The 17,121-nt window shown below is 40.7% G+C and overlaps 2 protein-coding genes across 3 annotated transcripts in view; one reads left to right on the top strand and one right to left on the bottom strand.

The window, feature by feature from the left end:
- The window catches only part of AAMDC (adipogenesis associated Mth938 domain containing), a 30,729-nt gene extending 26,892 nt beyond the window's left edge, over positions 1-3,837 (bottom strand). The window contains exon 1 of the mRNA XM_040489463.1: positions 3,714-3,837. The gene's annotated coding sequence lies outside the window, so the exon portion shown is untranslated. The remainder of the gene's footprint in view (positions 1-3,713) is intronic.
- Positions 3,838-4,059: 222 nt separating this feature from the next.
- RSF1 (remodeling and spacing factor 1) overlaps positions 4,060-17,121 on the top strand; it is a 163,586-nt gene continuing 150,524 nt past the window's right edge. Inside the window, exon 1 of one of the 2 annotated variants that reach the window (XM_040489460.1) lies at positions 4,060-4,452. In XM_040489460.1, the coding sequence (XP_040345394.1) occupies positions 4,266-4,452 (187 nt within the window). In that variant the 5' untranslated portion in view covers positions 4,060-4,265. The remainder of the gene's footprint in view (positions 4,453-17,121) is intronic. The other variant, XM_040489459.1, reaches the window with a different exon arrangement.

Here is a 17,121-nt window from a genome sequence, read left to right as displayed (position 1 = left end):
GGAGCCTGGAGCCTGTTTCAAATTGTATCTCCCTCTCTCTTCCCCTCCACCATTCATGTTCTGTCTGTCTATCTCTCTCTCAAAAATAAACTTAAATAATAATAATAATAAAAAGAAAGTAGAGTATTGAAGTTTCCAAGTAGTATTGTTGAATTCCTCTATTTCTCCTTCCAGTTCTGTCAGTTTTTGCATCTTGTGTATTAGGGCTCTTGATGTATTGATTCCATGTGGTTTTGATAAACCTCTAGCTTTAGGAATGAAGCACTGACCTTTGTATATCTTGCTGTAGGAATGAAGCATTGACCTAGGCTAATGCATTCAGTACATTCTACTTTCACTTTCTACACTGGGCACACAGGCTCATGGTTGAATGTGAGAGCAGAGATGGACCAATCAGTGTCAGTTTGGGGACTTTTTTGGGGAGCTTCTGAGATATTGAGGCTGGGATGTATAGAATATAGGAAAGTACCTTGAAACTGCTAGTACTATGAGGGAAATCGGTCTGAAGATTCAACCCATGAATAGGAAGACTAAATAGAAATACTGAGAAACAGACTTACCACCTGATTAGACCATACCTCAAGCATGACCTACCACTGGTCTTTTCAGTTATGTAAGGTAATAAATTTCCTTTATGTTTAAGCCAGTTTGTCTTTTACTTGCAAATTAAAGTATTTTGACACAATTTATTTTAATGATTCACCAGATATCCGAATATCATCTTAAGAGTACTAAAGAAATACTTTTGCAACCTAGTTCTGCTTGGTACTTAGAAAATTGGTGTGCCTGGCATATACAATTTTACTGAATGAAAAATATACGATAGCTACTGTATTCATGCTTAGATGTCATCTAGGAGTGTGATATTAAAGCAGGAATTTTACCCAATAATATCTATTTCCTTTGTCATAATCAAGAGATAAAGATCCCATTTGTTCATTCATCCAGACATTCATTCATTTATTTTCCTCCACATGTAAAGGTAAGGGAATGTGTTTCAAACTCTTTGTCTAAACCACAGCAACAAATACATTTTATGTCATAATACACGCTGGCAAACATACATATCTCATAAATATTTCTTGCAATATACTTATACTTATCCTTACTATAGATGATACACACTATTTTCTGTTCTATTTTTTTAGCACTGTTCTATTTTCATTCTTTTTCATTTTTAATGTAATTCTGGTCTTGATCCACCACATTGATTTTAAAACTATGGGTCATGACCCAGTGTTTAAAAAATATTGCTATAGGCTAGGGCTATATTCAAAATAAATAATGAGGGCAGCATGTGCACTGGCTACATCAAGATGGGAGTGGACTTTTTATTTAAGGTCAATTAAGTAATGACCTTATCAAAATTTTTGTCTCTTTCTGCAAAACTGTTGTTAAAGATGTGTTCTAGGTCAGATTTTTCTTAAAATGGGGTCTTCAGATCCCCAGGTCTAGAGATACATAGATGTATCTGAAAGTTCTACCAATATGTTTTAATTTCAATTTGTGTTTAAGCAGTATTACTTAAAAAACTTATTTTACTATACGTTAAATAAAAACTTTTCTTTTGCTATGATAAGTCACAACTATAAATGTTTTCCTAAAGTAAGACTTTCTTTTTTGTTTTTTATTTTTTCATTGTGGCAAAATATACATAAAATAAAATTTACCCCTTTAACCATTTTTTTTTCTTAAGTGGGCTTCATAAGCCCAGCATGGAGTCCAACTTGAGGCCTGAACTCACACCCTGAGATCATGACCTGAGCTGAGATCAAGAGTCAGCTGAGAGAGGTGCCGGTAGCTCAGTAGGTTGAGCTTCTGGCTCTTTATTTTGGCTCAGGCCAAGAGCTTGTGGTTCGTGGGATCTAACCCTGTGTCCATCTCTGGACTCTCGGCGTGGAACCTGCTTGGGATTCTCTCTCCCTCTCTCTATGCCCCTCCCCCACAAACGCTCTTCTCCCCCCCCACCCATAAATAAACTTTAAAAAATTTTGAAAAGGGGAGCCTGAGTGGCTCAGTTGGTTGAACATCTTGGTTTCAACCCAGGTCATGATCTCATGGTTGGTGAATTTGAGCCCCGCATCAGGCTCCACACTGATGGTATGGAGCCTGCTTGGGATTCTCTCTCTCTCTCCACCTCTCCCCGGCCCCTCCCCCCCATTTGCATGCTCTCTTTCTTTCAAAATAAATAAACTTAAAAAAAAAATCTTTAAATTAAAAAAGATGAAAAAAAAAGAGCTGAGATCAGGTCAGATGTTCAATGGACTGAGCTACCCAGGCACCCCCCTTTTCAATAATTTTTAAGTGTATACTTAAGTGGCATGAAGTATAGTCACACTGTTGTGTTGACTTTAATTTTTCACAGCAGTATTTCTTAAAATGTAATTTTCAAGAGTATTGGAGAAATTTCAAAAAAACATTTTTCCCTTTAAAAAGAGTTTGTGTATTACTCAGGATTAGGAGTCAGTATTGTAGGTTACACATTGAACTTACAATCTAGATTTATTTTTCCTCCCTTGACAAAAATGAATATTTTTCTTTAGATAATGAGAATGATGTAGAGCATTGTGCTTTTTTCCCCCTAGAAACACAGAAATTCAATAATTGTAAGCATTTTCTGTTCCCAATATAATTATTTGCCTGTACTGTATATCTTTATCTTCCTTTCATCATAAATTGTCCTATTTTACACGGTTTATATTATACCTTGTTTCAAATTCTTTTTAAAAAGGTACTATGTAAGTTTTAAATGCACGCTGAAAATTCTGGCTCAAAGTAGTAGACTATATAAATTATGGCTGAATTCAATCTAAATTTTAGAAATTCCTTTGTTCAATAATAGCAACTAATGTTTTAAAAATAGTTCTAGTGAATGTGCCAGGGATTGCGCTAGTCAATTTACTGTGAATACCTAGTAAAATCCTACCATTTAAGTACATTTATTACCCCCACTTCACAGAGGTTCAAAGAAATGAAGAATCTTCTGTAATGTCCTGAAGCAGTTCTGTTAGGACCCAAGTCTGGCTGACTTCCAAAGCTCAGGCTCCTAACCATAACGCACCGTTACATTCCAAGCTGCACATTCTACTTTGCAAGATTGATAGTTTTCTGAGATTCTTTGTGGGAGAATGAGCACTGCTGCCCCAATGAAACTGAACCTTGTCTTCTAACAAAGTTTTTGCTCTTGCACCAAGTCGCTATCCTGTCCGTTTTCTTAGTGGAGTCCTAGCCCACCAACTGACCCTGGTCCCCTATAAGATCTTTGTGCCTCAAGAGTCCCTTCCCCTCACACCTTGGCAACCACAGCAGGGCCCTGTCCCCTCACACCTTGGTCGGCCTGAAGAGCCTGCCTGGTCCCTTCTAGACCCTGATCTCCTTGCAGGGCCCCGATTCCTCAGCTAGGTGATCCCCGCAGAGCCTCATTCCCTCAGGTCCTCGTCCCCCAGAGCCCTCAGACCCTGTTTTTCAGTATAGCTACGATTCTTGTGCCCCAGCAGACAGCAATACCCTTCAGCAAAGCTTCGCAGGCACTTCTTACAAAGGTCTCACTCCAATCCCTAATTAAGAGCACTTCTCAGCCTTTCCCCTTTCCAACCTTCTCCCAGAACCGTGTTTTTCGATTCTCCTCTTTTTCTGCTGCTTATTCACTCTCCTAAACTTCCCCCACCATCTGATGGCCGGGTTTTAGATCCCGGAGCTCCCACAAAACTCACCCAACGTCCTCTCTCCACGAGAGTTGCGATCCCACACCGCTCCGCGCTTTACCTCTCACCTTGGTTGGTTCAGGCCCTCTTGGCTAAGAGCTCCCCCCACTCGCCCCGCCCCGAAAAAGCCTTTCAGCCAGTCGTCGCCATAAGCCCCGCCCCCTCCAAGACTATTGGCCACCACTCCTAAAAAGTCCCGCCTCTTCAAGCTTCCAGTCCTCCTCCCTGCCCCGCTTCCCTTGTTTTCATTCCCCCTGTCACACGAGGCTGTGGCAAACCCAAAGTGGGAGGGGCGAGGAAGAGGGAGGGAAGGGGGCGGAAAGAGGGCGGAAAGTGAAAGGCACAGAGCGCCTCTCTTTCCCTCGTCTGGTTGGGTTCTCGACTGCTCCGAGCAGCCGTTGTATTGTGGGATCGCGGCGCCGTGCCTGAGACGCTCGGATCCGCAGGAGAGCCTACTCACTAGCGCCTCCTGTTGTCTGTAAAGCTGCCCTGCCATTCCTCGGCACCTAACTCCCTCCACCCCCCCCCCCCATCGCCTCCTCCTCCATCCTCCAGTTCAAAATGGCGGCGGCGGCAGCAGCGGCGGCCGCGATGGCTCCTCCGGGCTGCCCGGGTTCGTGCCCCAACTTCGCCGTAGTCTGCTCCTTCTTGGAGCGCTACGGGCCGCTGCTCGACCTGCCTGAGTTGCCGTTCCCTGAGCTGGAGCGGGTGCTGCAGGCGCCGCCGCCGGACGTCGGCAGTGGAGAAGGTAAGCGAGGGGCCCGAACGCCCGGCGGGAAGCGGCCCTGGCACGCTCCTTCTCTCCGCTGTTCACGGATATCCCGGGCCTCCGCGGCTCTGTCCTTCCCCTGGGGCGCAGCTCCGCCCGGCCTGGCCTCTCCGCCCAGCCCCCAGGGTCTTGAGCAGTGGGGAGGCGGGGCAGAGACCCCCTAGGGCCACCGGGCCTGGCGCCGAGCGGAGGTGGGGGCGTCGCGGGCTAGATGTGGGCTGGGGGCGTGGAGGGGTCATTGTGCTGATCGGCGGCCCCTGGGACTGCTCCCCGCTGGCAGGGGCCGGTCCTCCACCCCTTCTCCCCCTGGGTGGCGGGGGAAGGGGAGCGCAGGTTCCGGCCAGCTTTGCGCTTTTCTCCTCCTCCCTTGCCTTGCTCCTTCCCCTCCTCCCACCATCCACCCGACCATCTCGGGGGAGGCTGGGCTCATCTTCTCGGGGCGCCCCTTTCTCTCCCTCCACCTGGGTGGGCGGGGGCCAGCGGACACTTCAGCTCTCCCTCCCTCTAGTGGGAACTCCCCCGAGAGAGTCGGCTCGCGTCTCTCTTCCTTTCCCCTCGAGGGCCAGTTTAACCCCCAAAACTCCTTCCTCAGAGTAGGGAGGTTTGCTCCTCCTCCATGGGAGAGGGTCCTTCTCCATTCTCGCTTTGGGGGTCGAAGTCGGCAGCATCTCTCCACTTTGGAGGTTAGAGGGTTAATTTTTCCTCCCCCATAGTTTTCCTCCTCCTTCTCCCCACCTCCCCCCAAATAATAGAAAAGCATCTCCCCACTTTTCTAATCCCTTCCCCCTTCATCTTGGCAGCGGGGCTTAGGGGAAGAAGTCGCCCTCCCATTTGCAGGGTGGGGTGGGGTGGTTAGTATGTAGGCTGGAGGAGGGGCTCAGACGGAGGGGGAAACAGTTGAAGAAGGTGCTTGTTGCTCATGTTTCTCTCTCTGGTGCTGCTGGTCTATTATTGGTGTTCGCAAGTGGTGCTCCTTCCACATAAGGCCACCGCGCGGGTGCAGGGCGCATGCTCTGCCCGGCCCCATTGAAACTTCCTGCTGCTGCTGCTGGTTGTTTCGCTGGAGCATCTCAGCTCTGTGCCTGCTGCCTCCGGCCCTTACACTGAGCGCGTACACTCACCCCTTATTTATTTCTGATCCATGGCTCTCCTTCCTTGGCGTATTTCTTCCCTCGAAGGTTTTTTTTGTTTTGTTTTGTTTTCTCTCTGTATTCTAAGCATTGCCTTTATCTGGGAACAGCCCTTGGCTGGAAAAGAGACGTTTTCCAGACCTTTTTTTTTGGTCCGTATTAGGTGGCTAAAGTGGACGGGGTATTGTATAAGACAGATAGCTGTTTCCTTTCTAAGAAAGCAAGGTTGCTCTTCAATTCTCCATGGAAATGAAGAAGTTTCTGCTAACAGTCTTATTTACATTGCCAGGAAGGGTCCGAGTGTGAAGTTTTTCAAAATATTAGCTGTAGAGAAAATGATGTTATGACTACCAAAGACTCAAATTAATACAGCGTTTATGGTACAGGCACATATCCCTTCTTACCTGCCCAAATTTACCCTTAAACTCTGGCATATAAAAAGGTAGTTTTTTTAATGTAGTATGAAATAAGAGTGTGATAAGTTACATTGTATAAAGACTTCCTGCAGAATTTCTTTAGAAGTTAAGCTCCCCAATATAGGTATTTTATTATGAAATTGTATTTATATTCAAGTTTTAGAGAAGTAGTCACTGAAATAGAATGCCTTAGTTGCTTTTAGGATACTGTTGGAAATGATAGTAATGTATGTATCTGGGAGAAATTTGGGAATTTGGGGAAACAATTGCTGGCAGATTGTTTTTGGAATTTTCTTGGACCAAGATGAAAGGCAGGCATAGACCTGTGATGGCATTGCATTCTGGGTGGTATACAAGTTTGCTTGCCTTCCATTCTTTTTAAGTATTTTGGCCACTGCATTTGGCTTGTTAGTTATAGAAGAAAAAATATCAGGGTCAGTTTACTAGTTCATGTTACCTTTCTATCTAGAATTGAACAATGGGCCATGTACTAAATGAAAAATGAGAAATATTCTGGGCTGGGAAATTGTACCAGTGGGCTCAGCCACTTCATTACCATTGGTATAGTTACATCTATAATAATAGATCTTGTCATGATGTTACCTAAGAATAATTATTAATTAATGTTATACAGTTCAAGATGCTTGGCAAATGAAAAGTCTTGCAGGTGAAATGCCATTACTGTGCAGGGAAAAGATTTTCAGGCCTTTGATGATGGTTAACCTACTTGTAACAGTTGGATAAAACAACACTGGCCAAACTAACAAGATTTGAACTGAGTCTTTTTATGAAGGAGTTGTGGTATACTAGAAAAAGTTAAAAGACATGGGTTTTCGCCCTGAACAGTAATATATAAGTTGTAGGGCAAATTACTTAATTTTGATGGACCTCGTCTCTTCAGTAAATAGAGATAATTATCTCAGGATCAAATGAAATATTTCAAAAATCCTTTCATAAACTAAGCGCTTGAAGTATTCTTGTATTACAAATTTTATTAAAGATGTTTATGAGAGAAGATCTACAAGTGTATTTGGAATTAAAATGTTAAATTCTAGTACGTTGTGAGAATAGGGGTGTGAGCTATTATACTCTTGGGGAAAAGTCTTTGTTATAATCAAATGAGTTTTGCTCTGTGTAAAATTTAACTATTTTTAAAAGACCATTCTTAATGTTACATAAAGAATCCTAGTTTATAAAATTCTTTGTTTTTTCTAGTGTGCTTATCCTTTAAAAGGTGCTTTTGAAAGTATATTCTTTTGAGTTGCCAGTTTAAGACTTTTCACCTCCTCATTTTTTGTGATAGGTATAGCAACGTGATGACATCCTTTGGAGGAGTTTGTAGTTCTCTATATTGTCCTTGTTTAAGCACTTTATGGTCTTTTCCCGAAAAATTTGTTCCTAAGTTTTTATTTGACATTGTGACTTTAGTTTAGAAAGCTTCCTTTATCCTCCAGAGAGTTAATGATTAAATTTGGTTTAAGTTGGAATGATATAATAATAAGTAGCATTTATTGAGCATTTACTGTGTGCAGACATCATCTCATTCCTCACAACTATTCTCTGAGGTTAGTACTATTACTCCTGTTGGGCAGGCATAGAACTAAGGTTCAGGAGTTTGATTCAACTGCCCAGTGCCCAAGATTATATAGTTATTGGTAGAATCTGATTTCTAACCTAGGTCTGAGTCTAAAGCCAGAAAATTACAGAATACCTTGCCATAGGGCCATATTTCCCAGATTGCACTAAAATACTCCAGGGTATTGCTACCAATTTATAGAGGCACCATGTGGTAGTTTAAATTTTCAAGGAAGATGCAGCAGTATTTGACATCTGTTGGTTGCCAGGTAAACTACTACCTGACATAACTCCTGATTTGAACATTAGATTATGCTGTATTCCTTTGGGTGATGTATCTTTGTAAAGTTGGGTTTTGGGGGGTTGCTGTGACAAAATGTAAATACTGCATGAAAATCAGTGAGGAATAGGAAATCAGGATAGCAGTGTCCGATTTGATTCCAAGGTTTAAGAAGTTGTTCATTGCCCAACCATAATATGCATTGTGTAAGTAAATGTGATTATTTTGGAATGAAGTAAAAAAAAAATTTTTCAGCTAAAGTAGATTAGTTTTTCAAATTGCTGCTAACGACTTGGTAAGTGGAACTGTTAGTATTTCTTGGTTTAGTGTTGCTGTGAAAAAACTTAGTGAAATACCGAGGGTGTCATGAACCTAGAGAGCTTGGGAACCTGTGCTCTAGAGACTTTCATTGAGTTTGGGGGCTAGGAAGGAGTACTATATCCATTTTGACTTTATTTTGCAGGAAGAAAACCAAGGAGCACAGATTGATTTCACGTGTATATAGCCAACCATTGGTGCTCTTCAGACTATTCTGTTAAAAGTTCAGGGACGCCTGGGTGTCTCAGTAGGTTAAGCATCCAGCCTTGGCTCAGGTCATGATCTCATGGTTTGTGGGTTTGAGCACCGCATCAGGCTCTGTGCTGACAGCTCAGTGCCTGGAGCCTGTTTCGGATCTGTGTCTCCCACTCTTTCTGTCCCTCCCCTGCTTGCACTCTGTGTCTCCTTCTCTAAAAAAAAAAAAAAAATAAAAAAAAAAAAAAAAAAAAAAAGAAGTCCACCTGTAGGTTGAAACTGTGGGGAGAAAAATGTAGATTTCTCGTTGATGTTAGTTAGAATAGGAAAAGGGTGTACTAACTGAAGGGATGTGTGTGTGTGTGTTTTGTTTTTTTTTTCAACATTTATTTATTTTTGGGACAGAGAGAGACAGAGCATGAACGGGGGAGGGGCAGAGAGAGAGGGAGACACAGAATCGGAAACAGGCTCCAGGCTCTGAGCCATCAGCCCAGAGCCTGACGCGGGGCTCGAACTCACGGACAGTGAGATCGTGACCCGGCTGAAGTCGGACGCTTAACCGACTGCGCCACCCAGGCGCTCCTGTGTGTGTGTTTAAATGTTTATTTTATTTTTGAGAGAGCACGTGTGCGTGCAAGCAGGGCAGGGTCAGGAAGAGGGAGACGGAGAATTAGAGGCAGGTTCCAGGCTCCTGGCTGTCAGCCCAGAGCCCATTGTGAGGCTCAAACTCATGAACCATGAGATCATCACCTAAGCCAAAGTCAGAGGCTTAATTGACTGAGCCATCCAGGTACTCTGTGTGTGTGTGTGTGTGTGTGTGTGTGTGTGTGTGTGTGTGTGTGCGCGCGCGCGCGCGCGCTTAATATTTAGTTTAGGGAGAGTGCAAGTGGGGGAGGGGCAGAGAGGGGGACAGAGGATCCAAAGCCGGCTCTGCGCTGACAGTGAGCCTGATGTGGGGCGTGAACTCATGAACTGTGAGATAATGACCAGAGCTGAAGTTGGATGCTCAACCGTCTGAGCCACCCAGGTGCCCCACCCCATGTGTGTTTTTAAAGTTTATTTATTTATTTTTGAGAGACTGGGAGAGAGTGCAAGTGGGGTAGTGGTAGAGAGAGAGGGAGAGAGAGAATCCCAAGCAGACTGCGCTGTGTGTTAGCCCAGTGTGGGGCTCGGACTCAACGAAATGTGAGATCATGACCTGAGCTGAAGTCAGTGCTTAACCAACTGAGCCACCCAGGTGCCCTTTTTTTTTTTTTTTAATTTATTTTTTTAAGTAATCTCTATACTCAACGTGGGCCCTGAACTCATAACTGCAAGACCAAGCATTGCATGCTCCACCAACCAACTCAGTCAGCCAGGTATCCCTGAAGGTGTTGTTTTATCCCCATACCCTCACAATCTACTTTTGCCCTCCTAATTCTGTGCTCTATATGGACATCCCTAGCTTCCTCCTGACTGAAAGTGGATTATCCGGAGGTATGGATACAAGTAAAAGTGGACATTGACTTTGTGGGATTACCAACACTCAAGACTCCCAAGTGTCTTTCCTCTCCTTCAGAGGACATTCTTTTTGAAGAGGAAAATGTACTTTTTCATTCTTTAAAGATAGTTTTTGTATGTGTATTGGTTGAAAAGTTATATATATCTAATATCAGTCTATTAAAGTATATGTGGGTAATGTGTTATGATTCCCATAGTTCTGTGGTTGACTGAGTTATTTGTATGGTATTAAGTAAGTTGGATCATTTGTTTTTGGTTTGATTTTTTCTTTTGAGATTTTTATGTTACAAGAACCATTTTATTTTATTTTTAATGCTTATTTTTGAGAGGGGGGAGGGGCAGAGAGAGAGAGAGGGAGAAAGAAGATTTAAAGTGGGCTCTGTCTGCACTGACAGCAGAGAGCCCCATGCAGGGCTCGAACTCATAAACCTTGAGATCGTGACCTGAGCCGAAGTCAGATGCTTAACTGACTGACCCACCCAGGCGCCCGACTAGGGCAGTTTTAGATTCAGTTTGGTTTTTTTGCATTTTTAAATGATTCTTCATACAGCTTTTACAGTCAAATGTTAAGTACAAAAGAATATACCTTTTATATACAACTGGATTGTGACTGTAACTCCTACTAGTGCTAATTGAATTGTGTGACAGTTGTTTTTAGATGAACTATACAAAGTAGAAATACGACTTTACCATAACTGGAGCCACCATCTATTGCTTTAAGCAAAAGATCTCATCAGATGCACGTGCCAAAAGTTGCATGGGTCAGCAGTAGTAGACCATTGGTGGTAGCATCGCTGGAATCGGAACCTGTTTTGGTTGAAAATGGCTCTGGTTTGGCTCTTCCACTTTTGAATAAAGAAATGTTCTTTAGACATTTATTAGAAGGAAAGAGAGAAGTATATTCTCCATCATTTTTGGTATGTCACAGAGTTGAGGTATCCAAAAGTTGTGGAGGTTCTTGGCTTGTCCCAGTACTGGAGATGATAGGGACAGAGGATTTTTCTGGCTAAGTTGGGCTTGTTAGTACAGACTGACTTGCTTGTTTTTTAATTGCTGAGAAATTTCTTTTGAAATTTATCTGTGTTTTAAAATCTCTGTTTGAAAGGTAAGCATTTAGCTATTAATAGATGTATTGAATATCTGCTATATGCTAAGTATAGTAAACATGGTGTGTATTATTTTTAAAAAACACTAATTAAAAAAACAGTAATTAAACATGGGCTTTCTGTTAAGGATTTTCTAATCTAGTAAGAAGTAGCTCAGTTGAGTTGGACTTGCAATTACCATTCAAAGGCTAAATTTTTTCTCTGAGTTTTTAGCAAGTGGAGTAATAGTCTATGAATTCTAGTCTCTAAATTAATAGACTAAAAATATGTCTATGACAATTTTATGCAGTGTGGAAAAGTAAGAACAACTCAGACCCAAAGTACGTTTTAACCTGAGCCATATATTCAGTAAGGGAGATATTTATGTGTGTTCCTGATTTAAGAAAATTTTCTTTGTCTCTCTTTTCATGGATAGAGTCTTAAAATATTATGCCTTGGTACTTTTTGTTATGTTTTTCTGTATGGTGGATCACATTATAAAGGGTATCAGGGTGTTTTCTATTTTGTGTGTGTGTGTTAGAGTTTTTACAGTATCAAATATTGCTTGAGAGAGTAATCTGGGGCTTCATTTTAAAAAGGATTTGTTCTTTCAACAAATGTTAATTGATTACCTACTATGTACCAGGCACATTTATATTCTGGGGATACATTAATGAAAAAGATAAGATCCTTGTTTTTATGGAGGTTACAGTTTACCAGCAAAAATAGGCAGTGAAACAATAGGTTTTTTTTTTTTAATATTCTTTTTATGTATTTTGAGAGAGTCACTCACACTTGTGAGTGGGGGAGGGGCAGAGAGAGAGGGAGAGAAATTTCATGAACTGTGAGATCATGACCTGAACCAAAATCCAGAGTCAGAGGCTTAACTGACTGAGCCACCCAGGCACCCCAATAAGTTGGGTTTTTTAAAAAATACATGGACAAGTAATATACGCACTTGGTAATGATGTATATTTTAGCGAACTTTGTTTTATAATTTGTTTAGCTCTGTCTGTACTATGCCTTTTTGCCTATATTTGTACATGTTTATCTTAATCATTTTCTAAGTAATAGGATTATAGATTTTTATTTTTTCTTTTTTTTTCTTTTCACATTCCATATAATGATTATGTACTTCTTTGGTAATAACAAAAACATTATTTAAAAGTAGTCTTTTATCAAGAAGTGAAATGGGTGAAGGTGGTCAAAATTGGTCAACTTCCAATTATAAAATAAATAAGTCATGGGGATGTAATGCAGAGTATGTTGACTATACGTAATAATACTGTATGGTATATTGGAGAGTTGCTAAGAGAGTAGATCACAAAATTTCTCATCAGAAGAAAAAAATTTGAAACTGTGTGCATTGATGAGTCTTAACTAGGTTTGTTGCAATGATCATTTTGCAGTATATACAAATATTGAATCACATTGTATACCTGAAACTAATATAATGTTATATGTAAATCATATCTTTTTAAAACAGTTTTTAAAAAGTCTTCTGCATGAGTTGAGTATTCCCCATCTTCCTTTGCTCACTGTACTCCTACCAATCATTAATCACCAGGTGATCTGTGAAATTTTTCCTGCTTTCTCTCTCTCTCAAATTAAACTAACCACTTCCACCTCCTCACCCCATGTGAATTCTTTTGTAGATTTTATAGAGCAATACCTATAAAACTTCTGTGCACTTACAGCCTCGCCTACAAGACTGCAAGCTCCTTGAGGGCAGGAATAAATATTTATGAAATGAATAATTATTTCCCAACTCATTATAGGACCATGTTCTGTTCTAAAACTTTTTTAGAATTAACTCTTATATAACTCTTATATAAACATTTGCCAACATATGAGAATGAGATTCTTTCCATTCCTAGTCGGAAGTAATTGACATATTGGTTAGCACTAGCACTCAAAGTAACCAGATTTCATGTCTTGTTCCATTAGATGTAATATCGTATTTAAAATGAATGCATGGGGGTGCCTGGGTGGCTTAGTTGGTTAAGTGTACAACTCTTTACTTCAGCTGAGGTCATGATCTCACAGTTTGGTTCATGAGTTTGAGCCCTACATTGGGCTCTAGACTGATAGTGCAGAGTCTGCTTGGGATTCTCTCCCCCCCTCCTTCTCTGTCCCTCCCCCACTCATGCTCTCTGAGTCTCTCTCCCATAATAAATAAATAAACTTTTAAAAAATCTAAATATATGGGGTCCCTAGGTGGTTCAGTAGGTTAAGCGTCCGAGTTTGGCTCAGGTCATGATCTTGCAGTCCTTGAGTTTGAGACCCTTGTCGGGCCCTGCTGATAACTCAGCCTCAGGCCTGCTTCAGATTCTGTGTCTCCTCTCTCTGCCCCTCTCCCGTTCATGCTCTGTCTCTGCCTCAAAAATAAATAAACATTAAAAAAATAAAAAATTAAAATATCTAAATATATTTAAAAAAATAAAATGAATGCATGTAATTAGTTAAAACCTAGTTAAAACCTGGTCACCCTAGTCTATGATAGTCTAATGCAAGGTGAGTAAAGTATAGCTTGTAGGCCAAATCTGGCCCATTGTCTGTTTTTGTAAATAAAGCTTTATGGGTGCACATCCTTGCTTATTTGTTTACGTAATTGTGGCTGCTTTCACACTAAAGTGGCAGAGGCAAGTGATTGTGGCAAAGAACATAAAGCTTGCACAAACTAAAGTGTTATCTGGCCCTTCAAAGAATAAAAAAGAAATTTGTTGATCCCTATTCTAGTGAAGAAAGAAAGATGATTGTGGGTTTGAGTTTTCTCATTATTTATCTAATTTTACACACAACTCTTTAACTGTTATTCTTTTTAGGTTAGGTAAGTATTTTAAATCTTTTCTGTTAACAGAATGATGATATTACATTGAACTAATTTTTTCCAAGGATAGCCATGGCTTCCTCTGTCTCATTGTCATATGGCAAGGCTGGGATGGGGGCCAAGTGACATAGTAATTGGCAGTAATGGTAAGAGTTGTAATATTGCTGTTAGAATGGCTCAAAGTCTCATCCAGGTGGACTGGTTTAAGATCTCATTTGGAGGCAGCATCCCCAGGCCTTGGTGAGGATAAGGTTGGGAAAATGGTGATGCCATCTACTTAGATGAAAAAGGATGTATTTATTGAAGGTAGAGCTTAAAAATATTTACTTGGGTTATTCAGGGGACAGAGGGTTGAGGAGAACATACTAAAGAATAACCTACTTAGTACTGGGTGGAATTACATGCTTGAGCATCAGTCAGTTTCACAGGAAAAGTGCAGAATGTTGCTTTATAAAGCTTTAGCGCTTAGAATGCTGGATATGTCCGGGAATTTATTCTGATACTTCTCCTGGTCCTTTTGTCCTGAGCATCCTCACAGTTGACTACAAATAAGTATAATTGCTATTTTCTCAGTGTCTACACGTTAAAAATCTTTCAAGAAAAAAGAGTGTTTTATTCCATATTGTAGCTTGCTTTTGGTGTTTGGAGTTTTGGAGTATAGCAAAATCGTAACACACTGGAGAACTTTGCCTAATAAGAAATACAGTGGAGTTTAATTTATATTCCCATTAAAATCCTGTCAAGCTTTACTTTATTAGAATCATGGAGAAGCCATCTCCAGTACTGCTAACTTGAACATCTGAACACAGACATTCCATAACATTCCTCATTTTAGAGATTTTTTTTGTCCTTTAAATTTTGACTCTGATCTACTGTTTTGTCCTTGTCTTTTTACTTTCATGGCCTTATCATTTTATAGTCCTCTATCTTGTATGCTTATCTGGTTTGATTCATCATGATAACTGTGTCTCATCCTTTTTCTTTACTTTTCCCATATTTTTGACCTCCCTTTCCAACCTAAATTATCTTCTCCATCTTTTATAAAACAAAAATAAATTATAAAAATGCGAAAATGAGGGGCTTTGGAGTGTACATGCTCTACCATAATTTTCCAGGTTAAATAAATGCCTTTATTAATAATTTTACAGTTATTAGAGCTTACTGTTGAGCCAGGCTCTATAGTGAAGTCTTCTACCAAGATTATTTAATTCTCACAACCACTCTGTTGTACATTTGGTATTTACTCTTTACGGGTAACGTAACTGAGTATTAGAGAGGTAAAGTAACTTGCCTGAAGTCACACATTATTAAAATGGAGGAACGTTTGATACAAAGGTAGTTCATATTGTTGTAGGAATTTAAAACTGAGTAAATCTGGCTTCAGAGCCCTAGTTCTTTACCATTATACTGTCTGTCCCCTCAGGTACAATCTTAGTTAGAATTGTAATGTGATCTTCAGTACCATGGTCTTGGTCTGAACACTGAGTAGTGATTTGAATAGTTAGGCTTCAGAGTCATAGCGTGCTTTTCTACTCATTTATGCTTTTTTACTTTTAAAAGTACCAATTTTATTAGTATAAGCATTATTATAAAAGATACAGTGTTCTAATGGGATACTGAAATATATTAAAAGAAATACAAATTCCTAGGTACAGTTGAATGCCTCAAACACAAACACCTGTTTGTCTTGCGGAGGACAACTCTAGTCTTTCTCTGATTTGGAAATTATTCTCTTCTTGAATCTTTTTGAATCAACACTCCATCTCCTATAGCTGTAACGTTTTGTGCAGTGTGTCATCAAAAGACTCCAGGGTTCGTTCTCCTACTGTTATGACTTCCATTTACCCTAATTAAAGAAGCGGTCTTATTTTTTTTCCTTTTAGCTCAGTGGTTTTCAACCTTTATTATAATCAGGTGATTTAATTAACTATTTCTGGCTGCACATTAGAATCATCTGGGGAATCCTTTTGAAAAATACTGATGCCCAGGGGCACCTGGGTGGCGCAGTCGGTTAAGCGTCCAACTTCAGCCAGGTCACGATCTCACGGTCCGTGAGTTCGAGCCCCGCGTCAGGCTCTGGGCTGATGGCTCAGAGCCTGGAGCCTGTTTCCGATTCTGTGTCTCCCTCTCTCTCTGCCCCTCCCCCGTTCATGCTCTGTCTCTCTCTGTCCCAAAAATAAAATAAACGTTGAAAAAAAAAAATTAAAAAGAAAAATACTGATGCCCAGGCCTTAACCACACTCCAATAAATTCAGGGTCCTTGGGGCTTGGGGCCTGGCTTCAGTGATTCTAATGTGTAGCTAGGAATGTCTGTTTTCATTTATTTAGCCTGATACTTTTCTTCAAATTCTGTCTTTTAGTCTGGTTTGTCTGGTATTAGTAGAGCCACTTGGGCTGTCTTCTGGTTACTGCTTTGCATGATGTATCTTCTTCATCCTTTTTTTTTTTCTTAAGTTTCTAAGAACTTCTCTCTCTCTCTCTTTTTTTTTTTAATGTTTATTTTTGAGAAAGAGAAACAATGCAAGCGGGGGAGGGGCAGAGAGAGGGAGACACAGAATCCAAAGCATGCTCCAGGCTCTGAGCTGTCAGCACAGAGCCCAATGCAGCTCGAACCCATAAACCGTGAGATATGACCTGAGCCTAAGACAGATGCTTAATGGACTGAGCCACCCAGGAGCTCCCCTTTTAAAAAAAAATTTTTTTTTGTTTTGTTTCCTTATTTTTAAGGGCGGGGGTGAGGGGCAGAGAGAGAATAAGACAGAGGATCTGAAGCATGCTTTCTGCACTGAGAGCAGAGAGCTCAATGCTGGGCTCAAACTCATGAACCATGAGATCATGACCTGAGCTGAAATCAGATGCTTACAACTGACTGAGCCACCAGGCGCCACTCATTTTCATCCTTTTAACCTCTTGGGTCTTTGATTCCAAAATGTGTGTCTTGTAGACAGCATATGTTTGTGTCATGTTTGCATGATCATGTTGGTATGAATCTAGTCATGCAAACAATTATATAGAGGTTTAACTATTGTAATAGGGGAGGTACTTTGGGAATATAAATGAGAGAGTACCTACCTTTGCCCAGCAACTATCATAGCATCACTGTAGTCATTGTGGAAATTTAAATGGTTGAATAGGAGCTGGATAAGCATTCCAGGTAGAGAAGAGCATAAGAAAAGCCATAGAATTCTGAAATAATGTGTGTACAGGAAGTTGCAACTTAATTTCAGGCCTTAGGTTTCTAAAAGATTTGTGGTTCACGAACTTCAGACCATGTGAAAAAATTGGATTTGGACACTGAATTATAAATGCCTTAGCAATA

This window comes from Herpailurus yagouaroundi, unplaced genomic scaffold (genome assembly GCF_014898765.1).
Source record: "Herpailurus yagouaroundi ecotype Mexico unplaced genomic scaffold, PumYag 180, whole genome shotgun sequence".
Classification (NCBI taxonomy): domain Eukaryota; kingdom Metazoa; phylum Chordata; class Mammalia; order Carnivora; family Felidae; genus Herpailurus; species Herpailurus yagouaroundi.
The sequence above is the reverse complement of the archived record's forward strand: the minus strand, read 5'-3'. Positions and strand labels throughout refer to the sequence as shown.